Source organism: Giraffa tippelskirchi, chromosome 10 (genome assembly GCF_054371585.1).
Source record: "Giraffa tippelskirchi isolate mGirTip1 chromosome 10, T2T-mGirTip1v1.2.pri, whole genome shotgun sequence".
Classification (NCBI taxonomy): Eukaryota; Metazoa; Chordata; class Mammalia; order Artiodactyla; family Giraffidae; genus Giraffa; species Giraffa tippelskirchi.
In genome coordinates, this window is record NC_137284.1 from 6330483 (window position 1) to 6358387 (window position 27905).

Below are 27905 nucleotides of genomic sequence, written 5' to 3' on the forward strand. Positions count from 1 at the left end.
TAGATGCAGTTTATTTCCCCGAGCCTCTTAATAAGTTCGCATGTCATCTCCCCACCCCCACCATAGGCTCTTTTTTATAAACTAATTTTTGCATTTTCGTTCATTCATTCATTCATTGTTTTGGCTGCACTGGGTCTTCCTTTCCTCAGCAGGCTTCCTCTAGTTGTGGTGAGCAGGGGCTACTCTCTACTTGCAGTGTGGGCTTCTCACTGCAGTAGCTTCTCTTGTTGCAGAGCAAGGGCTCTAGAGTTTGCGAACTTCAGTCATTGCAGCGCCCAGGTTCTAGGACACAGGCTCAATAGTTGTGGCACACAGGCTTAGTTGCTCCGCGACATGCGGGATCTTCCTGGACCAGAGATCGAACCCTGCATTGGCAGGTGGATTCTTTACCACTGAGCCACCAGAGAAGCCCAGCTCTCTCTTTTTTTTGAACTTTTTATTTTGTATTGCGGTATAGCCGATTATCAATGTTGTGCTAGTTTCAGGTGAACAGTGAAGCCAGCTGTTTTTTTTAACTGAAGGAAAAATTCACATAGCATGAAACTCATAACTGTAACCATTTTCAAGTGCACAATTCAGTTGTCTCTAGTATACTCACAGTGTAGTCCAGCCATCACCACTAATTCCAGACCATTTTCATTGCCCTAGAAGAAAGCCTCTACCCCTTAAGCAGTCACTCCCCATCCCCCACCCTCGAGTGCCCCCAGCTTCCATGGATTTGCCGGTTTGGGACATTTCACATAAATGGTACCGTGTAATACATGACCTTTTGTGTCAGGCTTCTCTCGCTTGGCAAAACATTTCATGGCATCTTGCAGTTCATTGGTTCAGCTGATACTTATTACCTGTTATAGATGAGGATGGTCCAAGATGCTTTTTGTCATCACACCCATCACAGCTGTCATTAAGTAACTGAGACATGATCTCTTGAATCTCTTGTGAGTTCCTTGAGACTGGAGATGCTAGCCTGGCATTCGTGGGGGGTGCTCACAAGGGTGTGGTGCAGTAGTGAAGGTTGTGTCTAGGGCAGGGGGCTATGTGTACCCAGTTCACCAGTGTGTTCCTGTTAGCCAGCACTGGCTGGCCAGGGAGCAGCGACTCCGCAGGTTGCGGAGCAGAGGAATGTGCCCTGCTTCATGGCAGACGAGGGGACGGGAGGAGGGCAGGGCCCAGGCTCTGGGAGGGCTGGGCCTGCTGCTGCTCCCTTACCCTCTCTGCTCTCTCCCTGCAGGCAGAGTGTCTCTGGCGCAGTTCGCCCTGGCCTTCGTGACCGACACGTGCGTGGCGGGCGCGCTGTTGTGCGGGGCCGGACTGCTCTTCCACGGGATGCTGCTGCTCAGGGGCCAGACCACATGGGAGTGGGCTCGGGGCCAGCACACGTACGACCTGGGCCCCTGCCACAATCTGCAGGCAGCCCTGGGGCCCCGCTGGGTCCTTGTCTGGCTCTGGCCCTTCCTGGCCTCCCCGTTGCCGGGGGATGGGATCACCTTCCAGAATGCAGCTGACGTGGGACTCAGGGCTTCCTGACTCCAGGAAGCGCCTGAGCTTGTACAAGCTGCACAAGGTGAGCAGGAGAGGGGCCTCGTAACTCATTTCAGGCCCACCCCCGCCCCCAGCCTCAGAGGGAGGCAGGGGTACTTGATGCCTGCTTTCAGCAACTCCCATCGCCACCCTTGGGCTTGTCTTTGCCCAGCTTGGACTCCTAGGGTCCAGGGCTTGGGCCCTGTGATTCAGCCTGTCAGTGGCCCCTGAGGACCATGAAAGCTCTGGCAAGGGGCTGCTCAGCCTGCCTGGTTGCCCCATTGCCAGGTTAATAAAGTGCCCACTTGGTTCTGGGACTCCCTCCAGCTGTGTGGGTTTTTGGTCCTCCTCTGTGGCCCGGGCTGCTGTTTTTGTTTCCTCTGGCTGTAAGGCCTGGGAACCACAGAATGCCTGAGGGTGTGAGGATCCAGGGCCCTGCCTCCTGTGGCCTTGGGGCACGGGGGCTGGGGAATCAGGGTGCAGCAGGCTAAGGCAGAACACAGTGATCCAGGGTACGAGAACCCACAATTCTTCCCCAGGTTGAGTGCTTTATAAAGTGAGGAGCTTTTCAACAGCCACAACCTCACTGAACTTGTCTCCAGCTAACCTGGTACTCCGGGCAGCAGTTATGGCAGTGAAAAACGTAACGCTCTGAGAGCTGATGTGATAAGATTTCACGGGGTAGTAAATGGAGGAGTCCGGATATGAACCCAGATCTTTGCACTTTGTTCTTCACCCTTTTTTGCCTGACCAAAAAAATCAAGACAGAGAAATTGGAGGGGGGGGGGACGGGTGTTCAAGCATCTGTGCAGGATGGTGCTGAGATGGCTGAGCTCCTCCTCTCTGGTCTCTTCAGAAGCTCCTTGTTAAACACTTATTTAAATATAGTAAGTAGACACTTCCAGTTACATCTGGCAGGTTTAGCCATATGAGTTTACCTGTTTCCTCTTAAAATCTAAAATGATAGTAAAGAAATGAAAAATGATGTAAATTTACAAAGAGAAAACAGGGAGACAGCAGTAGACCAAAGACCTTGACAACATTTTGAGAGATGAAAAGTGGGTAGAGGCTCATTTAGTCTCCTAGAGAACCAGACGCTGCAATTACGTGTTCCCCAAGGGAGGAGCCAAGAGGCCACCAAATCCCCCACCCCCCACTCCCAGCCCTGGAGATGCTCTGCAGTTCCACCAGCACCATGGAAGGCGAGGTTTGGGGCTGACAAGAGAGACTGATTTAAGGTCTCTGTGAGGAGCAGCTAGACTGTCCCTCCCCCCAGGACCCACCTGACCCCTTGCAGCCAAGCAGCTACCCCACTGGGGTGGAGGTGTGTGCTTCTGAAGAAGCTTTGTGTCTTGGGGGAACTGGAGAGGGTGGAGGTGAGGGGCTGGACCAAAAGTGGGGTTAAGTGAAAATATACAGATGCTGCTGGGGCAGGGGGTGGCCCTCCACTGACATGGCAGGTTGCCTTCCAAGAACCCTCAGAGAAGCCCAAGGCTCTGCCCACGCCCCCCGAAAGTTTGAGCTGCTAGGACTTCTTTGCTTTCCTAAACAGCATGCACTATTACTATTTAACTGTTAGGAACTCGCTGTAGCTGTCTCTTTGTACATAAGCACTGGCAGACTTCCCGTTTCCTTCTCTGCTTTACCCCCATCCTCTAGAATCTTTTCTTGTTTTGTTTGGTTTTGAATTAAATAGTGAAGAGATACAAGAAAACATTTAAAGACAAAGAACACCCTCCCCACCACCATTTCAGAAATGGATACCTAGACTTCGCTGGCAGTCCAGTGGTTAAGCCTCCGCACTCCCAATGCAGGTGGATACCCTTTCCTTTCCAGTCCCTGCTGTGCCTCTCCCTGGCAGAGGAAACACTGTGCTGTCTGAATCATTCCCTTGCTTGCTTCGTGATTTTATTATAGATGTTTTGTTTTGCATGTTTCTGACTTTTATATAAATGAAGCTATACCATGTTTATTTTACTGCAATTTGCTTTTTCCTTTAATACCATGTTTCTGAGATTTATCCAAATTAATGTGTGTAGCTGTAACGCATTCCTTTTCCTTGCTGTATAGTGATCCATCAAATATACACTTTATTTTTCTCTTTTGTCCCACTGATCATTTTATTTACCTGTGTGTGTTCCCCTAAGATCTATACTTGGCCCTTGCTCTTCCATATAAATTTTAGAATCAGCTTGTTACATTTCTATCAATAAAAACCCCTTTGAAATTGTGATGGAACCCCACTGAATCTATGTATCAGTTTGGGGAAAAGCAACATCAACATGAGATTGAAGTTTCCAGTCATGAACATGGTGTATCTCTCCATTTAATGTTTTCAATAAAGTTACTTTTTTCTCATAAATTGGTTAAACTTAAGTACTTGATATTGTACAGTTGTTATTCATGGCTTATGAAAATAATTTTTTATGTCCAAGAAACCTAAAATTTATGATTTACTTGAAAATTCTGAGTTTTCTATATGCATAATCATCTCTATGAAAAGGTAGTTTTGTCCTTCCTTTTTACTTTTTATATCTCTTATTTTTCTTGCCTCTCTGGGTGGAGGAAAGTGCGGGCACCCTTGACTTGTTTCTGACATTAGAGGGAATAATTTCAATATTTCACCATAAAATATATTTGCTGGGTTTTGTAAAAAAAAAAAAAAAAAAAGTCTTTTATTAGGCTGAGAAATTTCCCTTCTATTCCAAATATGTTTTTATCCTTTTACTTTCATTCTCTGCCTCCTAAGAATGGCCTGAAGATGGATTTTTAAATGTTTTCTGTTTGAAGTATTTAGTCACTTTTATCTATTTTAATTTAAGTTATTGGATAAATTTCTACCCCTTTATTTTGTGCCATCGGCTGTCTTTTCTAGTTTTTTACTTTTTAATTTAAAGTTATTTTTTGCTGGATGTAGAATTCCAGGCTAATAGTGATTTCCTGTCAATATATTGAAAACTTCGTTCTGTCTTTATGGTCTCCATTTTATTGTTGTTGTCCTTACTGTTCCTTTGAAGATACTTTTTGTCTCCCACTGTTTTAAAGGGTTTTTTATCTTTGGTATTCTGAAGCTTTACTGTGATGTTGTCCCAGTGTGGTTTTCTTTGTACTTATCTTAATGGGATTCCTTAGGTTTCCTGATTCTATGAATTGATGTCTTTCATCTGTTCTAGAAAATTGTCTTATCTTCAATTCTGTCATATCTTTCTCTGTCCCCACTGGAACCCTGATTAGACCTTCCTACTCCATCCTCCTTGTGTCTTAGATAGCTCATATTTTCTCTGTTTCTGGCATTCTGGATAATTTCTACAAATCTATCTCCCAGTTAAGTTTTTCTTCAGCTGCTAAACCAACCTATTGAAGCTTTTTGGTTTCTGTTTTTAGTGGTTGTACCCACTTATCTGTTGAGTTTTACATGTCAAATGTTTTTTATCATTTCTAGAAATTGTTTGGTTCCTTTTCAGATTTGCTTATTTTATACACTCTTGCTGTCTTACATTTTAAGTTTCCTTTTTCTTTAAATGTATTGAAAACACATATTTTATATTGTTTGGTAATTCCAGTACCTTAAGTTTTTGAGGCCTGATTATGCAGGTTTATTGTTTGCTCTTGCTCACATTGCCATGTTTTCTTGTAATTCATGAGTTTTGACTGTGAATTCATACTTGTTGGAATTTTATCAATGGGGATTTTTTGAGATTGAGTTCAAAGTAAATTCCTCCCCAGAGGAAATATGTTTATCAGTTGCCTGATGACAAACTGACCCGGCACTTTAAATTCTCAGCTAGGGGTGTTTCGGATCACCCAGGTATTGTCAATTCAGGTTGCAAACTTATTCAGGCAGGCACGTGGTCAAAAATTCTCAGGAGAGATTTTTTACTCCTCTTCTACCCAGTACTAGACTTGGAAATAGGCAGTTTCTCTTGTTGATTCTATTAAGATTTCAAAGAACCAGCTTTTGGTTTTCATTGATTTTTCTCTGTTGATTTCCTATTTTCGATCTCATTGATTTCTGCTCTTTTTATTTTGGATTTACTTTTGCTCTTCTTTTTCTAGTTTCCCATGGTGGAAATGTAGATTATTGATTTTAGGTCTTCTTTTCTAATATATCCATTCAGTGCTATAAATTTCCCTCAAGCAATGCTTTCACTGCACCCACAAATTTTGATAAGTTGTTTTCATTTTAATTTAGTTCAAAATATTTTAAAATTTGAGATTTCTTCTTTGACCCATGTATTATTTACAAGACTACTGTTTAATCTCCAAGTATTTTGAAATTTTCCAATTATTTTTCTGTTACTGGTTTGCATTTTGGTGTGAGAGCAGACACTTCATAATTTCTATTAAATCTGTTAAAGTGTTTTTTATGGTCCAGAATATGATCTGTCTTGGTGAATGTTCTATGTGAGCTCCAAAAAAATGTGTATCTTGGTGCTGTTGAAGTAGTTTGTAGATGTCAATTAAATCCAGTTGATTGGTGGTGTTGAACACAACTATGTCCTTGAAAAGGTACCATAATTAAAGACTGAACAGAGAACAAAAAGAACTGAGAATTAAAATAACAGAATTTTAGGGAATTCCCTGGTGGTCCAGCAGTTAAGACTCTGTGCTTCCACTAAAGAGGGTGTGGAAAGAGGGTGTGGGTTTGATCCCCAGCTGGGGAACTGAGATCTACATGCCATGTGGTGCAGCCAAAAAATAAAATAGAATTTTAAAAACAGTTCCAGAGAAGAGATGAAAGGTAAAAACCTCTCAGAAAATAGAACCAAAAGATAATACAAGAGAAGACAGGAGAAAATCAGAGGATTCAGTTCTATTCTCTCTGGAATTATCATTTATCAGATGTCGGGCTTCATCAGAATTCCAGAGAGAACAGAGAATATGGGAAGAAATCACTCAAGAAACAATTTTCTGGAATTGAAGGATGCAAGCCTCCACCCCACAGCATAACAATTAATGATACATGGTAATGTGTCAGATGTTTCAGAACCTCAGAGAAAAGTCAGAAGCAAAAATGGCATGGAACTTCTCAACAGCATTACCAAAAATCAGAGTACAAGGGAGCACTACCTTAAAAATGATTTCCTTCCATAAAAATGACTTTCATCTTCAAATTTTCGACCCAAACTATCACATCCATGTATGAACTGAATTAAAGAAAATCTTCAGACAAATGGTGTCTTGAAATTTTTAACTCTAGTGAGTTTTTTTAAAAAAGATTCTTTTAAAAACAATTTTATTTTTTGGCTGTGCTGGGTCTTTATTGCTGCATGGCATTTCCCTAGTTAGAGCGAGCAGGGGCTACTCGCGAGTTGCAGTGCGCAGGCTTCTCATTGCGGTGGCTTCTCTTGATGTGGAACACAGGCTCCAGGGCGTGCGAGATTCAACAGTTGAGGTTCGGGCTCTAGAGCACAGGCTCAGTAGTTGTGGTGCATGGGCTTAGTTACTCCGTGGCATGTGGCATTCTCCCGGATTAGCGGTCAAACCCAGGTCTCCTGCATTTGCAGGCTGATTCTTTACCACTGAGCCACCAGGAAAGCCCAACTCTAGTGACTTTTCAGAGAAGGTACCTGTGGATGTGCTTTACCAGGTGAGGAGTAAAAGAACTATGAAAAAGGACACAGGGTCCAGGAATTAAGGAACCTGGGCCAGAATATGGCAAACAGAATTCCCAGGAGAAGTGCTCACTGCAGTTCTAGTGAACAAATAGCACTCCCTTAAGCAGGGGATGAAGGGATGCACCCAGAGGACCTGTCAGACTGGGTCGGAGATGAGCCAGCAGTTGGTATACATAGAAAAGTAAGCAAAGGAGAAAAAAAACTGGGTAACTATTAACTCCATGAAAAAGAAATACACAAAAAGGTAATTTAATTATAGCCCTATTCTTGGCTGTGCAGTGGAGAGTCATGTAGTAATCTAAATAGTGAATATGGGTTTACCTAAAAACGGGAGAAAAGGAGAGGGCAGGGTGCTGTCACAAGAGCGCTAAAGCCTCATCTATTATGACAGGGAGCCAACAAATATTGTATAAGCATCTTTACAGAACAGCTGACAAAGCCGGAAATGATTGTAGCAGGGGCGCAGTACTGAGGAATGGGGAGAGGCTGTTTCCTTGTTATAAACTGCCTGATTCCATAGTACTAAGTGGGGCTTCTCTGGTTGCTCAGACAGTAAAGAATCTGCCCGCAGTACGTGAGACCCAGGTTTGATCCCTGCATCAGGAAGGTTCCCTGGAGGAGGAAATGGCAACCCACTCCAGTATTCTTGCCTGGAGAATTCCATGGACAGAGGAACCTGGCAGACTATAGTCCGTGGGGTTGCAAAGAGTCAGACATGACTGAGCAACTAATACAAATAGAGTACTAAGTAGGTATATGTTTTTCGACATTAAAAAAAGGCACCACTCTCCTCATCCTTATTGTAGTTTCTTAGAGCTCTAGCTAGTGAGGGCGCTGGGCATCATGCACTGCTTCCTACTTCATAATGCTTTATTTACACTGTCCACATCATGCGGTTCACATGTTTATAAGTAATAGGTCTGTCTAGTCAAAGCTATCGTTTTTCCAGTAGTCATGTATGGATGTGAGAGTTGGACCATAAAAGAGGCTGAGCGGTGAAGAATTGATACTTTTGAACCATGGTGTTGGAGAAGACTCTTGGGAGTCCCTTGGACAGCAAGGAGATCAAACTAGTCAATCCTAAAGGAAATCAATCCTGAATATTCACTAGAAGGATTGATGCTGAAGCTGAGGCTCCAATACTTTGGCCACCTGATGTGAAGAACTGACTCATTGGAAAAGACCCTGATGCTGAGAAAGATTGAAGGCAGGAGAAGGGGAGGACAGAGGACAAGATGGTTGGATGGCATCACCGACTCAATGGACCTGAGTTTGAGCAAGCTCTGGGAGATGGTGAAGGACAGGGAAGCCTGACGTGTTGCAGTCTATGGTGTTGCAGAGTTGGACACGACTGAGTGACTGAACAATAACACAGTATCACATCATGTAAATTCATATTAGGGACTGGGCCTCAGGATCGTTTCTCTGCTTTCATCATCATGGATAACTATGAGGAGAACCCAGATGAGACTTCTTCGTTCCGAGTTCACACAGTTCATCACTTCATGGGGGTGAAAGGGACTGTAAGGTCATCTGGCCTCGCCACAGTGACACAGTTCCAGTGACAAGGGGCTCAATACCTTCTGGGGCAGGGCCTTCCATCTCTGATGAGCTCTCTCAGAAAATGCTTCAGGTTTGGTTGAAATCTGACTGACAGTGATGCTCCCTCTACCCATCTTTCCATTTCCATACTGAACTTCCTCCTCATTCCCCCTGAGCCTCAGTCAGCTTAATCGAGGAACACCAGGCCACCCCGACCTAACTGGTCTGTGTTTGCGAGTGGCTGGACTGTGCATACAGGAGGGGGATGGGCTCTTTCTTTGTTCCAGACCCCTTAATTCTCTTAACCTCACCCCAAATGCATTCCCTGCAGAGAGTGTGGCTGTGGGGTGTCCCTCACCGTCTCCAGCACAGAGGCTGTTGTCCAGCAGAATCAATCAATGTGGGGCCCTTGGTCACAAGAGCAAAAGTTCTGTGCTTACTCCTGCCAAGTACCCACTTTCTGGAGTTGACTCCTGGTTTCTTTACAGGGGCTGCCAAACTCTAGGATGTTAGAGCAGAATCTAGTCAAACCGCCTCCTTTTACACTTGGGGAAATGGAAACACACAGAAACTTGGTTACTCCCCACAAGCCTGAGCTGTCTGCCACATGCTAGGCTGTATCTGGTCAGAAGAAGACACAGGTCCTTCCTCAGCGAACAGGATTCCTGGCTTACATAATGGCCACTGCCCAGTGAACTTGCCGCTCAACTGACTGATCTGGGCTCCAGGGCGTAGAAGAGCATTTTGTTTGGCAGTTCTAGGCTTCTGCCTCCCAAGCCTGCCCCCCCACCCAGACCCTAGACACGCCCCTCCTGTGTGCTTTGACCCCACCTCTGCTCTGTCTAGCTGAGCCTTCCTCTCCTCGGGCCACTAGCCCCCTGCTCAGGCACTCTCTGCCCTCTGGCGCCAGCCTCTTCCTTGGCGATCTTTATGGAGCATCACAGGCCTGAAACCTGGGCTGAGCCCAAGACTTCAGAAAGGCCCCCTGTGGGAAGGCAGCTACTCCTAGGGCCCCTGAATAGAAAGAGGGGGAGATCAAAGCATGTGCTTTGCCTGCAAGCTGAGCTGGCAACAGCCAAGCCTCTGGCACCCCAGGGAGCGGCAGGGGGCTCAGTCTCACCCAAAAAAGCCTCTGACTGTCTGGGGCCAGGCCCCTGCCAACTCTGCAGCAGCAGCAAAGAGATGTACCCAAGGAGAGTGGCAGAGGAGAAAGCAAGGCCTGTGTCCTCATCTCAGCCTAACTGCTGCAGAACTCTTCCTTTGTATCTGGGGGTGCTTTCTGGGGGAAAGTGGGGACAAGAGCAGAGTGGCAGGAGCCCACAGGGTCAGCGCCTGGGTTTTCCTGAGGAGGAAGGAGCTGAGCTTCCCGGGGCTCACTGACCTGTGCTGCGGGTCACCAGTGGTTGGGGTAGTGAGGGAGGGGCGCTAGGAGAGGAGAGGGGGCCGGCGGCCTGGCGTGGTGCCGCCCGGGAGCGAACCTGGGACTATGGACTCTGCCCGGCGCAGTGGAGGGGGCTGGATCCTCCTGGTTCTGGTTCCACTGGGGCTTCCACTGGGGTTTCCACACGGGGTCAGGCAGCTGCCATCCCCTCACTCATGGGCATGTTGATGTGGGCACTCAGCAGGGGTGTGCTCTGGCCTTCCTGAAGCACCAGCACCTACAGAGAAGGTGACCATGGTAGTAGGGGGCATTCTGGCTTCCCCCCTTCTCCCCAAGAAGGCCAGCACGGCCTGGTCTGTACCAGCCCTAGTACAGGGCTTGGTCCAAGGGGAGGGGGAGCCTCTGCTGTGCAGATACCCAGCCCTTCTTGGCCGCCACCCGGGGCCTTGTCCACACTCACTCGTACTCTCCCCTGCACTAGTACCAACTGGCGACCTACCTTGATAATGTCTGAGATGCCCTTGTCACTAAGACTCTTCACAAAGGTCTCCAGGGGGTAGTTGAGCCCTGGTACCAGCAATGGGACCTAAGTTTGGGGACAAAGAGGTCAGGAAATCAGCCCTCTTGCCCAGCCAGTATTTGGTAGATTTCAAAGCGCTGTCACACCTGCTGTCCCAGGTGAACGTCATAGCCTGGCAGGGCGGGCAGGGGTGACAGGTTCGTTCGAGGGGCACGTGGCTCAGTGGGGGAGTGAATGCCCCAGGACTGCATGCGTGTCCATATTTAAAGGTAAGCTTTTTTTCTGTTAACTGTGCTGCACGGCGCCCTGGATTTTAGTTCCCTGGCATCAAACCCTGCAGGGGAAGTGTGGAGTCTTAATCACTGGACTGCTAGGCAAGTCCCTAAACCTCTTGACCTCCAACCAAGCCCAGGGCTATTTCTTCCACATACCAAAGTCTTTCTCAGTTTCTGGTCCTTCCAACTAAGGCTCAAATGTGGACCTGGGGAACACCAGGCCCTTCACTCTGGAAAGTTCTCCTTGGGGTTCCCATTCCTGCTGCAGGAGGGGCTGGACAGCAGGGCGGGCTCTGGGACCCCTCAGCACCAACAGGCTTCTGAGAGAGGCACAGGTGGGACCCAGACTCTCACCGTTTCCCAGCACCTTCTGTGTGCCGCCCGCAGACCTCGCGCAGGTGGGGAGAAAAGCATCTGGGGCAGGCAATCTTGGGTGCTCTCCTCAGGGCCCCTGCTGCGCCCCAGTCTGCCCTGTAGCTGTAGCCACTTGCCAGCCTCCTCACCTCTGACCTGTGGGCATCTGATCAGGCCCCACCCCACCCTTGGTCACGCCAGTACCTTGAAGAAGGCCCGGGGCAGAGCATAGAGCACCTCGTTGTACAGGAAGCAGACCACCAGCCCCAGGATGGGGCGGGCTGTTGATGTGTTCTGCAGGTGAAGAGTGAGCTTGAAGGTGGGGCCCAGGCCCTGAACCTGTGGAGAGGGTGGGGAGGGGAGAGAGCCCTCAGGACCTAGTGGGCTTGGGTGCTGAGACTGGTTGACCCCGGCCCTGCCCGCCTGCTTCCTCATCAGCGTCCTCAAGTCACCCTCCTCCAACTGCTCGAATGCATCGTCCATCAGCAGGCCCAGAGCTCAGAAGCTTGGCTCCGTGGGTACAGAGTTGAGCGGCGGCCCCGGGAGGAGAAGGTGGGCGGGAGGCAGAGCTGGCCTGGGCGAGCAGGCCCGGCTCCGCCTGCACCGCACCAAGGCCCTGCCCCTCTCCTCAGGGCCCGGCCCGCCTCCACCGCTCCTCCTCTGGGGGCTGCAGTGATTTCACTTTCTCCCTCTCACCCCCTGCGCTCTGTAGCCTCTTCCTCTCTGGATCTCTCCACTGTCTTCAGGGAAAGAGAGACTAGAACCCCAACTGGATCAGACCGCACACCTCAGGGAGCCACTGAGAGCAGGTTGGAGGCCTGAGGACCTTGAGGTCAGGCGTGTCTAAGGGCTCCTTGTCCTCCTTGTGCCTGTGTAAGTTCCGGGACGGTCCTATTCCTGCACCAGGCAGTCCGACCTCCTCGGCCTGCCAGCAGTTACTGAAGTGAACAGACTCCTGAAGAGTCCCTCCAGGCTCCTGGGAAGAAACATCCCAAGGTGATGACGTGGGGCCCGGCCCGTCTGAGGCCCCACATGGAACGAGGGGGCTGAAGAGTGTGCCCTGCTCTGCAGCCAGCTGAGGGGAAGAGGCGGCACAGCAGAGAGAAGGTTAGAGTGCCCATGGAGGAGGACGCGAGACTTGGTCCCTGGGCTTGTTGGCAGGTGACAAGGGGAATGGGGCCTAGCTGCCTTGGAACTAGGCCTGAGGGGTTAGTTAGAACCAGGTCTGCCCTGCTCTGGCCTGAGGGGTTCCTGCCCACCCCTGACCTCTGCCCCTCTGGCCCCGAGGTGGCCTAACCACCCCCCAACCCCGAGAGCTCACCACGGCGTGCAGCTTGAGCGGCTCCCGGGCCGTCACAGACACGGGGCTCAGGCTGGACTCAAGGGCCTGCACGTAGGCACGGGCCGCCCGGAGGCGCAGCAGGTAGAGGTCTGCCTGGAAGGTCCGGTGCATGGCTGAGGGGAGGGACACGAGGAGCTGATGGTGAGGTGGGAGGGGGGCAGGGCGGGGAGGAGGTGCCCGCCCAGGCTGCCGTGGGGAGACGGTGAGAGGAAGGTGAGAGGAAGGCACGGTGGGCAGAGGCTGGGAGCGTGCAACAGGAGGCCGAGGTCCCACAGCCAGCCTCTGGACGCTGTGGACCACTCCCTGCCCCTCTGCCTGGCTTCTCCCACCACCTGGCTGCCCGCGCAGTCTCGGCCTCCTTTGTTGGCTCCTGGTTGAACCCAGGCAGGGCCCTCTGCCTTTACCTAGGCCTCTGCTGAAATCGCCCTTCCCTGTCCCTGTCTGGCTGGTGGACTTGTAATCATCTTTTAGAGTCAAATCCAATGTCATCTCTCTCTAAAGCCTTTGCTACACTCCCAGGCAAACACACTCTCTTGTACGCTTCAAAAGCACTCGGCAGAGACTTCCGCAACTGTCATGCAACGTGAAGTTAGCAAGGTCTACTGAGCTCTTTAGGTAGGGACTGGCCTAGTCCAAGGCACTTGGCACAAGGCCTGGCATAGTCATAGGTACTGAATGAACAAAAGAGCATGAAAAATTAAACAGGAAAAGGAAGAACCTTGATCAAATGCTACTTCTCTCATGAGAATTCCTGCACCTAGGAGTGGCTGCTCCCTCCTCTGAACTCGAAGGGCAGCCGCAGCACCTTCTACCTTGAGTTCCAGGTTCTTTGTTGGCGGGGTGCACCTCCTAGGCTGTCTCAGGGCCTCTAGAGGCAGGAGACCCGCCCAGTTTGCCCAGGTCTCCTCCCACTGCTCAGGGCACCCAGGTGGCGTTCCCCCACTTGCTGCCACTTTGGAGCAATGGAGGAGGAGGAGGGACTCGGCCTGAGCCTCACCGGTGCTGGCTTCCCGCTCTCGCAGTGTCTGGTCCACGTAGAGCCGGGTCTTCCGGGGCACGTTGAGTTTCATGGCCTGGCTTGGTGGGGGGCCCGCCTCACCTCCCCCCTCGGCAAACACCGCTGTGCGCTTCAGGATCTTGACGATCAGGCCACCGCCTAGGGAAGAGGACAGACGGCAGATGTGTCCTCCCCAGGCCCACCCGACAGTCCCATTCTTTCTCCCCAGTCTGCCTCATGTTGACTCTCTTCTGTCTTCTTGCTGAGACTGTGGGTCTCTGAAAGGAAACAAGTCCTACCAGTAATGTATTCATTCATTTAGCAGTTATTTATTTGTTTGGGCAAACCCCTTGGCTTGCGGGATCTTAGTTCCCTGACCAGGGATCAAAGCTGGGTCACTTGCAGTGGAAGCATGGAGTTCTAACCACTGGGTCACCAGGAGAGTTCCTAGCAGTCATTTACTGACTATTCTGATGTTCCTGGCATTGTGGCAGATCCTGGGGTGAACTGGAGACACAGCCAGGCCTGGCCCCAGGTAGTGACATCAAACTGCTGATGAGCTGTCCCCAGTGAAGGCCCAGCCCCAGATGGGACAGTGTCTGCAGGCTTTGCTTCCCAAACCCAGGCCCACCCACGTTCCACATGCACCTCCTCTTCTTTCGCAGGGTCTGGGCTGTCCCACGGACTCCCAGCTCTAAAACCCTCACCATGCCTGACCCTCCTTACTTCGTGTAGTCATGATGAGGGTGTTATCTTCCCGTCCATAGCGGCCAAAGCAAAGGCTGGTCACTGCCTCCTATGGCAGAGACACCAGAGTTTAGTTGGGAAAAGATCTCAGTGAAGAGAACAGGACCGGGAGGAGGGGGGATAAGGCTGGGAGACCCCACATATGATGTAAGGGGTGAGATATGAGGTAAGGCTGGGGGCTATGCTGCCTCTGAAATATTTCCTGCATTTCTAATCCCCACCCCCCCACCCCGTTCACTGTCATGGCCATAGTTCCAGACTGAACATAACTGGCCTTTGGGTTCAGCTTTCTAACAGGTCTCCCAGCCGTCTTTCTCCCCAGTCTGTCCTGCAAATAGCCGCTTCTGTTGCCTTTCAAAATATAAATATGACCATGTCTATTCTTGGCTGAAAAACCTCCAGTGGTTTTTGCTCTCCTTGTTTACACATTCAAGGCCTTCCATATTTGATTCCAACCTGCCTTTTCTCTTTGTCCTTTCCCCAACCTGCACAGCACACCGCCTGCCCTCCCAAGAGCCTGTGGTCCAAACCAGCTGCTTTTCAAATATTATATTGTGACATATGACACTTTACACATATGTACACACAAAGTTTCACATGTGATACTTTTCTGGTTCTGGTACTGGCTCATTAAATTGATTTGATGACTCAAAACTTTGTTTGAAAAACCCTGGTCCAAATTCATCAAACTACCCGGATTCCTTTGTCAAGAACACTCATGCCTCTTAGCCGTTGTTCATGTTATCTCCAGTCTGGAATATTGCACTTTCATTTATCCACTCCATTTCTCAAAGCAAACTGCTTCGAGGACCAGCTGAATTGTCATTTGCTCTGTGAAATGGCTCCTGAATTCCATCCCTATGTATCTCTCACCACCACCCCCAGTCACTATAGTTCATCTCTGCGCTTTTTCTGGGCTTTGCTCTGCTTTAGTCTGTCTTGTATTTGAATCAGCTGTGTTTCTGGCTAGCATCTTAGACTGCAAGCCCCTCAATAATAAGGATTTGGTCATTGTTTTATCCTTCCAATACAGTGAGTTGTGCATATGAGATACTCAACGAATGTTTTCAAAATGTATCAAAAGTTAAGGGTGGCAGGTGCAGTGGGATCAGGAGAGGCAGCAAGTGAGCCCCAAAGGTGGGAGCAGGGCAGGGAGGAGTCAGCAGCTCACCGGCATGCGGATGATGTTGAGCAGGGCTTTGTCGTGGTAAATGTGGACCTCTCCATTGGCCAGCCCGGCCATGACGGCCTGCAGGCCCCGGGAGCGCTGCTCCAGGAGGTTCATGGCCAGGATGGCTGCAGGCATCTGCACTGTCCACAGCCTCTTACCCTGGGAGGGAACAGCTAAGTGTCTGCAGGGGGCTCAGTGTTGAGGAGTGGAAAGAAGGGGTGGCTGGAGTTGCTGGGAAGGGAATGCCAGAGGGGCTTGCCTGCTGAGGGGGACCGAGGAGACACAGGGGGAGGGGTTTGGGGGTGTTTGCCATGAGATCACACCTTGTGGGTGAAGCCGTGCAGGCTGTCTTGGCTGCTGCCCACCACCAGGACCTTGTGTACACAGACAAGCCCCACAGGCTGGGCGCTCAGCGCGATGCAGTACTTGGGGCGCTTGGAGTCTCTGTGGAGTGAAGACACACACTCCCAGCCCCAGGGCTTCCTGGGGGCTCAGATGGTAAATAATCTGCCTGCAATGCAGGAGACCCAGGTTCGATTCTGGGTTGCGAAGATCCCCAGGAGGAGGGCATGGCAACCCACTCCAGTATTCTTGCCTGGAGAATCCCCATGGACAGAGGAGCCTGGAGGACTACAGTCCATGGGATCGCAGAGTCGGACATTACTGAGTGACTAACACTCTCTCACTCACTCACTCCCAGCCCAGCCTTCCCTGGCTGACTCTCCTCGTTCCAGGCCCCACAGATGATCCTGGAAGCAGCCTTGGCCCACAAGCAGAGGACCCGGGAACTAGTTCCACCTCTAGGACTTAGTAGCTACATGACCTTGGATAACACGAAGTGTGCTTTTCTCCTAGTCTTCCTTCCAACTTCACTACAGTGATCTGTGTGATAATTTGGTGTTTAGTAGTTTACAGTGAGTGTACCTCAGGTGAGACGAAGTAATGGACTGAGACTCCATTTAGTATAATGGTTTAGTAATTTATCAGAAAAGCAGGAGGAGTTTACTCTGTGTGAATGCAGTGTTTTCAGTTTCCTGGCATCTGAATCTTAATTTCTCTTATCCAGAAAGACTCTGGCCCACCTTTCTTAAGTCTAAGCCAGAGATATCTCCCATCTGATGACTCATTTGAAGAGGTTCCCACTGGTCTCTGGGCCCAATCCCAATCCACCCTCCAAAATGAACATGGATCAGGTCATTCATCATATCTTCTGAGTCAAACCCCATAATGGCTTTCAGATAAAATCCAAAAAATCACCCTGACCCCTTTTTTTTTCCCCACTGAACCTGTACTTTTCCTCCATAACATGTATCCAATTTGTAATATTATTTTGGTTTTAATATCTGTCTTCCCACAGGGTTAGGGACTACGTATTTTATCAATATATCCCCAATACCTCATGCAATGCTTAATTCATAGCAAGTACTCAAAAAGATTTCTTGGAGTAAAAGAGTGACTATTAAGAAATATCAAACTAATGCATAAGGAAACTTCCCGTACCTATAAAAGCAATGAAACAAACAGGAGAGACCCTTTTAATCTAATATCTGATTGCACTGCTAGTGTCACAGCCACACAGCCTAGTCTCTCACTTTGCCAGGCCCCACTGGACAAGCCTCCAGACATGCCTTACACGCAAGGGCTCTGCCTCCTATAAGTTCTGGGCTCTTTCCAGTCCCACATTCTCACTCCAAAGCCCTGCTCATCTTGCCAGCCCTCAAAACCACTAGGTTTCTGAGATGTTCCTTCTGACCCTAGAGAGCTCGGATGTGGCTACCTTCTCAGCATATAGATGCTCCCGTTGCGGCAGGCAGCGGCAAGACGGAACTCCACATCAAACTGGCCAGAAACCTCCAGGAAGACGGGGACGCTGGGGAGGCTCATCTGCAGAGAGACTCAAACACCCCAGTTTCTCAGGAGCCCCAGCCCCTCCCTAACCTGACGTCACTCCTCCAAGTCCCTCTCTCCTCACTCACACCCTTCTGGGCACAGTTTAAAACTTAAACAGTTTCTCCGGAGGGGAACAGGTAACGAAAGTGTTTAAGTCTACACCCTTTGACTAAACTATGCCATTTCCAGGAATGTGTGTAAGGAGGTATTTAGATAAGCACACAAAGGTGTTTGGCGAGGAAGGCTACTGTGGTGGTGGTGAATAACAGCAAGAAACTGAAAAGAACTTAAACATACAATTGGCGACAGGGTAAAGAAATTATGGAACATTTATATAATCGGCCTCTGAAAAGGCTGACGTGGTTTTATATGGACATGGGAAGATACTGATGAGCTATTGCTGCTTGAAAACAGCAGGTTACAGGATCCTACAGCATGGGGCTGTTTTGTAAAAAAAAGAAGAAAATATTGAAAGCTATATACCCATGTCTAAATATGAAAATGTCTACCAAGACTGTGCCAAAACTTTAACAGAAAATATGCATGGGTGGTAGGATTTGGGGATATCTGCCTTCTCTACGCCTGTCTACACCTTATAACTCTCTACAGTGAATAGGCATCACCAAGAACTAACTAACTGGGGCAGGAGACTTGGGGGAAGAGGGGGAGGGAATGGAGCCTGTGCCCAGGCACAGGCCCCCACACTGACCTTGGCCAGAATGGTGAAGGCCCCCGGGTCTAGCACCAGGAGCTCCTTGTTCTCAGTGCCCAGCACCAGGCAGGACACAGCGTCCTCGTCAGCCAGGTTCTTCTTTAAGGTGGTCATGGTGGTGATGACTGTCTGCAGAAGGACTCCAGGGTCACCCAGGAGATCCCCTCACACCATCTCCCACCCCAGCTACACCCAGGACGCTCCAGAAAGAAAGAGGGCAAAGGAGGAAGAAGAGTATTAGAGTTGTGACAGAAGATTTATCTACAAAAGTGTTGACTGCAGCAAACCTAATTTCCTAACAAAAAAGGATTCTCTAAGTCAATTATAAACTGTCTGTATGATCAAAAACCATGCGGTCATTTACCAAAATCAGATTTTAAAAGAAGATTCAATGACAGGGAGAATGTTTCTAATGTATTTACAGAAAATACAGGTTAAAAGTTACATTAGTATTATCCCAGTTTTAAAAATATATATATGAATTAAAAAAACCTTGGAAAGCTAAACCTTTAAATACAAACACTGATTATCTCTGGACAATGACATCACAGGCAAGGTTTAATTTCTTCATTGTGCTTTTCTGCAGTTTCTACAGTGAGCATATGGTCTTCTTCTAATTGTGATTGGAGAGAAAACAAGAGAAGGAGATGATCCCCTTTTTAGGAATTTCTCCTATGGAAATAATTTAGCAGGACTAAAATGTTTCTTTGGATAAAGCTGTTCACTGAGTGACTATCTTTAAGATAAAAAAAGAGGAATCCTCAATGCCTAGTGGAAGGAGAAAAGTTACAGAAATGTGGATGCTCGTGGCTCCCAACCATGGAGCCACGAGGCAAACCTGGAAAGATGGCCTCCCCCACAGTGCATCTGTTAAGCAATACTTAACTCACTTCCTGATTTTAAAAGTACTCAGAGATAGTGACGATTGTGGATCTGAGCTGCTGATCAGTAGGAGAGAACGGTGTTTCTCAGAATTATCTACGGCTAGCCAAACATGGAGGCATGTGTTGGTCAACACGTTCAGCTCAAGTGTCCTCTACAGCAAGTGGGCGGTTCCTATGTGGCTTTCTGAAATGCAGGGACAGCTCTGAAAGCCCATCCCTGGATGAGGCTCAGCCCCCAAGGTCAGGAACCACTGGAGCTCATCAATAAGTAGGTCTATCAGTAAGGCCATTAAAATCCTAACTAAGAAAAATATGAAGTGAATAAAAAGAAGACACTTCTTGACCAATGATCTGCACCAAATAGTTAAATTATGAATGAATAATGAATCGTCAATGAAATAATCAAGGGGCCACTAAAAATGGAGTTCTTCAAGACTAATGCTCAAGATACAATGTTACGTGCTCAAGGGAAGCAGGATACAAAAGCGTATTTATGAATGAAATGTATCAAAATGGTAAGAGTACTCTGAGTAGTAAGAGTGTAGTCACTTGTATTTCTCCTTTGTATTTCTATTTTCAAAATTTTCCCTAATGAAAATATTTTACCTTTACCCCCAAGATGATAAAAGTTGTATAAAGTTATATAACTGTATCTATCAACTCAAAGCTGTCACTGCTAACCGAAATGGAGAAGCCCTGCAGACTACACAGGTGGCACAGGCTGGAAGGGAAACTGCAAAGTAAAACTAGGCGGGTTTGGCTTTATGTGGTCTGTTTAAAAAAACTTTATTTTTTACAGGGAGATGAGAAGGGGCAGTACCTGTCGCCTGATGGACTTGGATTTGTGCTGGTTCACAAACGCCTCCATTTCACTCAGCTCCAGCTGCAGAAACCTGGACGCACAGAGTGGGGACATCTGTGTCCCCGGAGCCTGCCTGCCCCCCACAGGCCACGCCACAGCCTCTCCCCCTACCCTCCCAGTGAGCTTCTGGAGCCCTGGCCATCCAGAGGGCCCTTACCTGAGTGACTGTACAGAAAAAGGCACCTCTGCCTTCTCCCTGTAAGGAGAGGGACCATCCCAGCAGGTTTAGTTGAGACACAGGGCCAGTGCGGGGGGCGGGGGGGTGTCAGACGGTGGGCTCTGGGGTGAAGGAGTAGGAACTGAGGGGTGAGGGAGGCACAAGAAGGGGAAAATGGGCTCTCACCTGATGCCTTCCAGCATCTCCTTCAGGGTCAGTGGGTCAATCCGGTCCTGTGCCACCACGGGAAGAAGGCAGACCCTATGAGCTCCAGAGCCAGGCAGGGAATGAGCCCCACCTGCAGCGGCCACCTCTGCCTCCTTGCTCTCATCCCTCACGTCACTTACCTCTTTGGCCTGATTCCAAAGGTCTTGTTCCAGGGGGTTTGTAGGCAACTGCGGCAGGCTGAACTTGAAGTAGGGCCTGAGATTCTTATACACATACACACAAGGGCCTGATGCGATTGCCATTGCTGGTGTCCGGGGCTCAGGTTGCTCCATGAGGAAAGTGACAACAGCGGCTGGCAGGGCAGGTAGCAGGTTTTGGCTCAGCACTGTGGGTCCTTTAAGCACCTTCAGGCGGGGCTGCCGCCCATTTGGGCCAAGGTCTCCCACGACCAGCTGCAGAGAGAGGCTGGCTGATTCCAGGTTTAGGGTCTAAAGACCCCGCTACTGCCCCTCTTCTTGGGCTTAGCTTTTTGCTGGTGCACATCCATACACACTCAGAGTGTACCACAGGTGGGTGGGAGGAGGGCAAAGGCTTTGCAAGCTGTGTGACCTTGGGAAAAATGATCTCCTGAGCCAGTTTTCCCACCTGCAAAATGGGAATACCTACCACATGACAGGGGCTTCCCAAGTGGTGCTAGTGGTTAAAAAGAAAAAACAACCTGCCTGCCAATGCAGGAGACCTGAGAGACACAGGCTCAATCCCTGCTGGGTCAGGAAGATCCCCTGGAGGAGGGCATGGCAACCCACTCCAGTAGTCACGCCTGGAGAATTCCATGGATAGAGAAGCCTGACAGGCTAGTCCATGGGGTCGCACAGAGTTGGACACAACTGAAGCAACTTAGCACGTACCCATGCACACTGCAGGACACTGGTAGTGAAAGTCAAATGAGACAATGAACTACAAAACCTAGAGAGGAACAGGGGGCAGCTGATACTTTCAGTATTTGTTCAGTAAATCTTTCTTCAGGGCCTGCTCCATGCCAGACACTGTTCTACACACTGGGACAGTGACTGAGGTCACTGGGGGGGCCTGAAACTCATATCTGGGCTCTGATGCCTGGCTTCCAAATGGGAAAGGAACTAAAGATGCAGAACCAAGTGCGCAGAGTGGGACGTGCTCTAGCAACCCACAGAGGAGAACCCAGCTCTTGAATTTCCACCCACAAGCCACTGCAGCTGCCACGGAAGCCCATTCTTCTGAGTGAAGCCTGCAAGGCCCCTCTGATCTGGATCCCATCATGTTTTCTATCACTTCCCCATCCATGCTATGCTCCAGCCAGAATGCAGGCTGCCACAGAATTCCTGGATTCCGAGCATGCTCAGTGTGCCAGGAGCCACAGCAGTAACTTCATGTACCCTTTTATTTAATCCAAGCAACAACCTGTGAGGTAGATACAATTATTAGCCCTATTTCACAAATGAGGAAACTATAAAGCTTAGAGATGTTAGTTAAAAGTCAAACAGCTAGTAGGTGACAGAGCTAGGTCTTGAATCTAGGTATGTCTGAATCCAAAGCCAGTGGTCTTGGGACTTCCCCGGCAGTCCAGTGGCTAAGACTCTGCCTTTCAATGTGGGAGGCACAGGTTTGATCCCTGGTTGGGGAACTAGGGTCCCACATGCCACAGGGTACAGCCAAAAATTAAAAAATCAAAGCCAGTAGTTTTAACTACTATTTTATACTGGCCTCAACTTTCTAATGTTCAATTTACTCTTTCCAAATACGCTGTGAGCTTCCAAGCCTCTTTGCCTTTGTTTGTGTAGTTCCCTCTGCCTGGAATGCCCTCCCCTCTCTTGTGCCTTCTTGATACACTTCATTCATCCTTTAACACAGTTCACATAGTACTGCCTCCTCGTGCCTCCAGTTTAGGACAGAGGAGCCTGTCAGGCTACAGTCCATGGGGCTGCAAAGAGTCAGACACAACTGAACAACTAAGCACATGGGGTCTGTGATTTCTCTACCCTTCACTGCTGTCGACCCAGCACCAAGGATACTCCAGGTGTTCAGTCAACATTGTGGATGAATCAAGCAGAGTATCCATATTTCCTTCTGACTATGGACTGATTCATTTCTCAGTTTAGTGTCTCACACCTTACACGCAGTAGGGGTTCAGTGTGTGTGTGTATGTGTGTTAGTCATTCAGTTGTGTCTGACTCTTTGCAACCCCATGGACTGTACTCCACCAGGCTTCTCTGTCTGTGGGATTCTCCAGGCAAGAATACTGGAGTGGACTGCCGTTCCCTTCTCCAAGGGTTTCACCGTATGCTTGCTAAATTGTTGAACGCTCTATGGACAGGGATTTGGGGGCCAAAGCCATGAAGCTTACTGTACAGTCCAAGCAGGATATGACTCCTTTCTAGCTGCCATCATAATATATCAATTGTAGGTTTACTGCCCTTCGTGAGGGCTGAGCTGTAACGGAACACGTGACAGGGAATTCGACAGACCCAGGTCTGCCACCTTTTACAAACTCGGTAAACTCAAACTTTCAGAATCTATTTTCCCACTAACAAAATGGAGATAACCAATATCTATGTATGTGAAAATGCCTCAAAGAGGGTCTAGTCCAGAAATGAGTACTCAGTATATGTTAACTTCCTTTCTTTAGCTCAATAATTTCTCAACCTTTAAAAATCTGTGCCTTTGAGATTTTTTATTTCTTTGCTTATATTTATATTTTTATCTTAAATTTAAATTTAATCTTTTTATTATGGAAAAATTTCAGTCATATATAAAAGTATAGACTCACATAAAGAACCCCCAAATAGCCGTCATCCAAATAGCCATCATGCAGCTTCAAGATGATCAGCTCATGGCTAACCTTAAAATTTATACGCTTTTGATAAACATAAAACTCTCAGTCTCCTCCCTTCTAAATTCCCTCCAGATTCTGCCGCTCCACGCCCCAACATGGGATGTACCCTTCCAGCGAAGAATTAACGTCAACAAAATGAAGAGGCTTTATCTTAGTATAATCTCCAGCAGCATTTTGTTTAGCTGTACTTTCTGCAGTCTGTCATATGAAATCAACAGGTTCTCTCCACTTCCACGTTAAAAATAAAGTGTAAACTAAAAGTGTTTTTCAAAGTGCACATGAATTCCAGACTACGTTGAGCTTCTTTGGAACTATCAGGAAACCTCACTTCTGGGGTTACAGGCTTACCTTGTAGTCCCCGTCCCCGTGCAAATCGGCCAGCGCTGGAAAACATAAAAAGGGCCATAAACCAGGGTCTCAGCATCCTAGAAGCTTAACTATAGGACCATCTGACTCCCCGGTCTCCCCAGAACCGGGGTTCCTGGTCCCAGGGACTCACCCAGGCAGGCGGAAAAGGTGTGGATGTTCGCCATGGGATCGTTGAGTGCGTCCAGCCATTTCGAACTGGCCTCACTGCTGGGAGAAGAGGGACAGAGTTGGGGGAGGGGGGTGGGGGAGGGGGGTGGGGGTGGGGGGCGCACGCAGAACATGAATCCCAGGGGAAGGAAGAACTTTTTGCTGGAACTGGTTTCTGGGAATGAGGTGTATAGGGAGCTCTGAACTAGGGGGATAGAGTCCGGGTCCAAGTTCCGGCTCCCCCACCGCAGCATTCGAGTCACCCACACACACCCGTTCACTCCCTGGGTCTCAGTTTCCCTCTGTGATCTTTAAGAGCCCTTTAAGGACTGCCAGCGCTGCTGAGAATCGCAGGATCCCAGATCCCAGGGACCGGGGCACCCTCTTTACATATGTAGGAAAAGGGGTCTCAAGGATCCCAGCCTTCACCTCTCGCCTTTGCCGCCGTCTGCATCCGACGAAGACGTAGCAGCCATCTTCCTAGGCGTCACCTTGGCAACCGGCTCTGGTCAGCCGCCGCGCGGCGCCCAAAAGCGCCCGGGTTGAGGGGAAGCTCGCGTGTTAAGGTTCCGGGCTCTCAACTTTCCGGCCCGGGACAGAGAGGCTGCTGAGCAAGTTGCGCTGGTCTTTGCCCGGATTTCTACCTGCTGAGATGCAATCCCTCGTTCCGACTTAAATAATTTACCTCTGATTCTTCCCATCAGGAGCTTCTAGGCCCTGCATCTCTGGCTCAGCCACGGGGCCCTCGAGCTTTGAGGCCTGGAGAGGTGCCCTTCTCCAGTTTATCAACAGCAAAACTAACTGGTCCGCTCCTCCTCACGGTTAACTGGATGGAAAGGGGGCCACGTCTTTTCTTCCCTCCTTACTCTCGAGGTTCAGGATAGAGAAACAAAACACAAAGGTTAAGGGATTAACTCCTGGGCTTCCCTGCCATCTGTCTGCCAATGAAGGAAACACCTGTTCCGGTTAGAAGATCTGGTCTGGGAAGATCCAACGTGCTACAGAGCAACTAAGCCTGTCGGCCACAGCTCCTGACTCTGCTCCTCTGTGGCAAGTATTGAAGCCCCAGTCCTAGAGCCTGTACTCCAGCAGCCAAAAATAGATTAAAAGGAAAAAAGAGAGAGGGAGAGATTAAATTCTAGGATTGAGGTGTTCCAATTTTTTTTGTTGTTGCTGTTCAGTCACTCAGTCCTGTCCAACTCTTTGCGACCCCACAGACTACAGTAAGCCAGGCTTCCCTGTCCTTCACCATCTCCCGCAGTTTGCTCAAACTCATGTCCATTGAATCGGTGATGCCATCCAACCTTCTCATCCTCTGTTGCCCCCTTCTCCTCCTGCTTTCAATCTTCCCCAGCATCAATGTCTTTTCTAATGAGTCAGCATTTCACATCAGGTGGCCAAAGTAATGGAGCTTCCGCTTCAGCACCAGTCCTTCCAATGAATATTCGGGGTTGATTTCCTTAAGGAATGACTGGTTTGATCTCCTTGCTGTCCAAGGAATTCTCAAGAGTCTTCTCCAACACTACTATTCAAAAGCATCGGTTCTGCAGCTCTTAGCCTTCTTTATGCTCCAACTCTCACATCTGTATATGACCACTGGAAAAACCATAGCTTTGACTATACACACCTTTGTCAGCAAAGTGATGTCTCTGCTTTTTAATATGCTATCTAAGTTTGTCATCTTTTCTTTCAAGGAGCAAGCGTCTTTTAATTTCATGGCTACAGCCATGATCTTAGTTTCAGTTTTTAGGTTCTTCTTTAAAATAGAAGAAAAGCCATGAGGGGGGACGGCAAAAGTTGTGTTATGTTCATCTACATGACTCTCTGCATATCCATATTTAGAGGTGATGTCTAAATCCTGTTGCGGATGGGAGCCTAAAAATGACCCTCCTTCCCCCTCCCTAGGACTTGATCCCACCACCCTGCTGGGAGCAAATGAGACGTGAGAACAAGGCCGGGAAGAACCACACAAATTGCAAAGATGGTGGTGGTTTCTAATATTTATTTTTCTGGTTATAAAAGTAATACATGAAGAGCACTGGATTGGGAGAGGTTTTAAATCCTGCAGGATTTAGACAGGTCACTTTCTCAGAACTTGTATTTCCTCATCTGGGAAGCCAGACAAGGAGCCTTGCCCACCCCACAGAAGGCAGTGTAGATCAAATGAGATACCACAAGGGAAGCACTGGTAAGCTGGAAAGTGCTGACAAATGGAAGGGCTTAGTGTCACCACCCTTGGCTGAGGTAGCTCCAAGGTCCAGGCTCCTGCCCCTCTCCTGGGCCCACAGAAAGGGGGCCACTTGCAGTCTTGGTTTGATCGAGTTGGGAAGGGGCCTCACAGGTGCCTTAAGCCTGGCCAGATGGGGCTTCACTGGGGCCCTTCCAGAACTGGGCATCAGCTGTGGCCAGCTGGGTAAGGATCTTCTCCAGCTCGGGCCCATCCTCTAGGAAGCGCTCAGAGAAGGATCGGATGAGGCCTGCAGCCGAGGCCTCGTACTCAAGAAGCTGTACTTCTGAGCCTGGAGAGGAGATGGAGAAAAAAAACAACAGCAGGAAAAGGTTTCAATAGGGAAACAGAATCATAATCGTAATCATAGAAGCAGCTAGTTCTCCTCCTGAGTTTTTACCATGTGCCAAAAATTGTGCTCAATATTTCATTATCTAACTGACTCCATAATCCTATGAGATAGGAAACATTAAAGGGGGAGTATTCAATGAATTGCTGCATTCATTCATTCACTTAATAAAGCTTTACAACAGTGCCATGTTAGGTGAAACAGACACAGTCCTTGGCCTCCAGGAGCTTACAGTCCAGGAACTGCTTCGTCTCATCTACTGTGGGGCCCTGGGCAAGTTTCTTAACCTAAGCCTCAGTTTCCTCATCTGTAAAGTGGGGGCAAGCACAGTACATCTCTCAAGAAGCTGCGGTGATTAAATATAATATAATGGGTGGAGGGAACACTCACCAAGTGCTAGCTATCATAAGCATCACGATCTCTGAACCTACTTCCTCATCTGTCAACTGGGGCTGTTCCAAGGGCACCCATCTAATCTATGGGGTGTTCCTGAATACTCGTGGGAAGCACTTCCTTCGAACATCCCTCCACTTCTCTACCTGCTCGCAGTGTCTCGTTGTACTCTGTGGCCTTATGGGATGTATGCAGCTAAAAGCACAGGCTCTGAGCTTGGATGGCCCGAGATCAAATCCTGGTCCTGCCCGCCACTCACTGTGTGACCTCAGACCATTACACAGCCCCTTTGTATCTCAGTTTCCAGCTGAAAAAGGGGAAACTTCCTCGTTTAAGTTGTTGGGAATTGATCCATGGAGAGTTTTTACCCAGACTCTGGCACACGGAAGTCCTCAAAAGTGGGCTATTAATACAATCACCACCACCATCACCACCACCTTTGAAAATTCAATCTGTTCTTTGGGCCTCAAAGTTTAACCCCTACTTCCTCCCCAGACCTACCTTTCCCTGCTTCTCTCAAAGGTAGATGTGATCTTCCCTTCTCTAAGTGTTCAGACCACTGTGTCTCTTGGGCACCCATGAACACTTCCCTTGTAAGACCATTTCTCTCTCTGTCTTATTCCTAATAGGCTGAGAACGACTTGAGGTGAGGAGTCCATCCCCAACGCCTGCCCAGGGCTGGACAGTCAAAGCAATGATGAACTTGTCCATGCAGTGAGCACTTGCTGGGAGCCTGGCATAATCCACTCGCTCACTCATTGACAGGCACTGAGCAGCTCCCGTGGGCCAGGCCCTGCGCTAGGTGCCAGGGATGTGCTGTTCCTGCTGCCATGGAGAGGAGCAGACGGGAAAATGGCAGAGTGACAGCCGCATGAAGAGGAAAGTGGGTGGTAGCTCAGAGGGTGTGCCTGGAGGGTGGTGAGCCAGGGAAGAGGGCTGGCAAACCCCATGATGCCTCTGGAGCACAGAGTGGAGTTTGTATTGTTTTTTAACTATTTTAAAGTGTTTTTTATTTTAATTATTCTTATTTTTTTTGGCTGTACCATGCGGCTTACATGGGGGATTGAAACCAAGCTCCGGCAGTGAAAGCGCTAAGTCCCAACCACTGGGCCACCAGGGAATTCCCTAGAATTTGGAATAAACCTTTTATATGCTTTTTCCTCACCAGAAGGAGGTAATTATTTCATTTAACCCTCACGCTTACCCATGACTATGGAGTCGCAAACTCTCTAAATACTAAAGGTACAAGTGTGTGTCTAACAGGGTCAGGGCTTTTGGAAACGGCAACATCACTTGAGGAGGCGAGAGGGACCATGGGGCTGCTGACCTCTGCTCTGACTTGGCTGCTATCAGCCCGCTGGGTGCCTCCTCTCTGCCTCACCTGACCGCGCTCCTGGGCCCTGCCAG

At 48.8% G+C, this 27905-nt stretch overlaps 4 protein-coding genes and 1 long non-coding RNA gene across 31 annotated transcripts in view; 2 read left to right on the forward strand and 3 right to left on the reverse strand.

The window, feature by feature from the left end:
• The window catches only part of ACTN3 (actinin alpha 3), a 20935-nt gene extending 17336 nt beyond the window's left edge, over window positions 1–3599 (reverse strand). For all 8 annotated transcript variants that reach the window (XM_081532107.1, XM_081532106.1, XM_081532105.1 and 5 more), the window contains exon 1: window positions 3570–3599. In XM_081532107.1, the coding sequence (XP_081388233.1) occupies window positions 3570–3599 (30 nt within the window). The remainder of the gene's footprint in view (window positions 1–3569) is intronic.
• Window positions 1–20855, forward strand: part of ZDHHC24 (zDHHC palmitoyltransferase 24) — a 25414-nt gene extending 4559 nt beyond the window's left edge. The window contains exons 3-4 of one of the 3 annotated variants that reach the window (XM_081532145.1): window positions 1232–1564; window positions 19754–20855. In XM_081532145.1, coding sequence (XP_081388271.1) covers window positions 1232–1527 — 296 coding nt within the window. In that variant the 3' untranslated portion in view covers window positions 1528–1564; window positions 19754–20855. Of the gene's footprint in view, window positions 1–1231; window positions 3884–6363; window positions 6696–19753 lie in introns of those variants that run through there. The other 2 variants (XM_081532144.1, XM_081532143.1) reach the window with 2 other exon arrangements.
• On the reverse strand, window positions 7989–24036 carry BBS1 (Bardet-Biedl syndrome 1). Of its 13 annotated transcripts, none has more exons than XM_081532130.1 (17): window positions 23959–24036; window positions 23513–23586; window positions 23362–23396; window positions 20321–20493; window positions 20160–20206; window positions 19974–20012; window positions 19775–19847; window positions 18068–18199; window positions 17246–17352; window positions 15792–15912; window positions 15469–15627; window positions 14277–14346; window positions 13551–13709; window positions 12533–12666; window positions 11416–11550; window positions 10562–10648; window positions 7989–10339 (listed from the first exon to the last, which is right to left on the reverse strand). In XM_081532130.1, exons 2-17 carry the CDS (start codon window positions 23569–23571, stop codon window positions 10253–10255), a joined length of 1617 nt encoding a protein of 538 aa, XP_081388256.1. In that variant the 5' UTR covers window positions 23572–23586; window positions 23959–24036; the 3' UTR covers window positions 7989–10252. The 13 variants fall into 13 exon arrangements, with proteins under 13 accessions (XP_081388256.1, XP_081388246.1, XP_081388245.1 ...); XM_081532120.1 differs by having other exon boundaries at window positions 20321–20593; XM_081532119.1 differs by having other exon boundaries at window positions 20321–20593; window positions 23513–23589.
• Window positions 23777–27665, forward strand: LOC145522899 (uncharacterized). Its single transcript, XR_014066240.1, has 2 exons — window positions 23777–24579; window positions 27128–27665. It is a non-coding gene; the product is annotated as an uncharacterized LOC145522899 (long non-coding RNA).
• Window positions 25515–27905, reverse strand: part of DPP3 (dipeptidyl peptidase 3) — a 30483-nt gene continuing 28092 nt past the window's right edge. For all 6 annotated transcript variants that reach the window (XM_081532118.1, XM_081532115.1, XM_081532114.1 and 3 more), the window contains one exon: window positions 25515–26048. In XM_081532118.1, coding sequence (XP_081388244.1) covers window positions 25876–26048 — 173 coding nt within the window. In that variant the 3' untranslated portion in view covers window positions 25515–25875. The remainder of the gene's footprint in view (window positions 26049–27905) is intronic.

Coding starts and splice junctions, on each gene's coding strand:
- BBS1 (XM_081532119.1), bottom strand. CDS start 24,005: ATGGCTGCTACGTCTTCGTCGGATGCAGACGGCGGCAAAGGCGAGAG. Junction 19,848..19,973: donor TTTTCTGTACAGTCACTCAG/GTAAGGGCCCTC, acceptor CTGTGCGTCCAG/GTTTCTGCAGCTGGAGCTGA. Junction 10,649..11,415: donor TGCCCCGGGCCTTCTTCAAG/GTACTGGCGTGA, acceptor CCCCAAACTTAG/GTCCCATTGCTGGTACCAGG.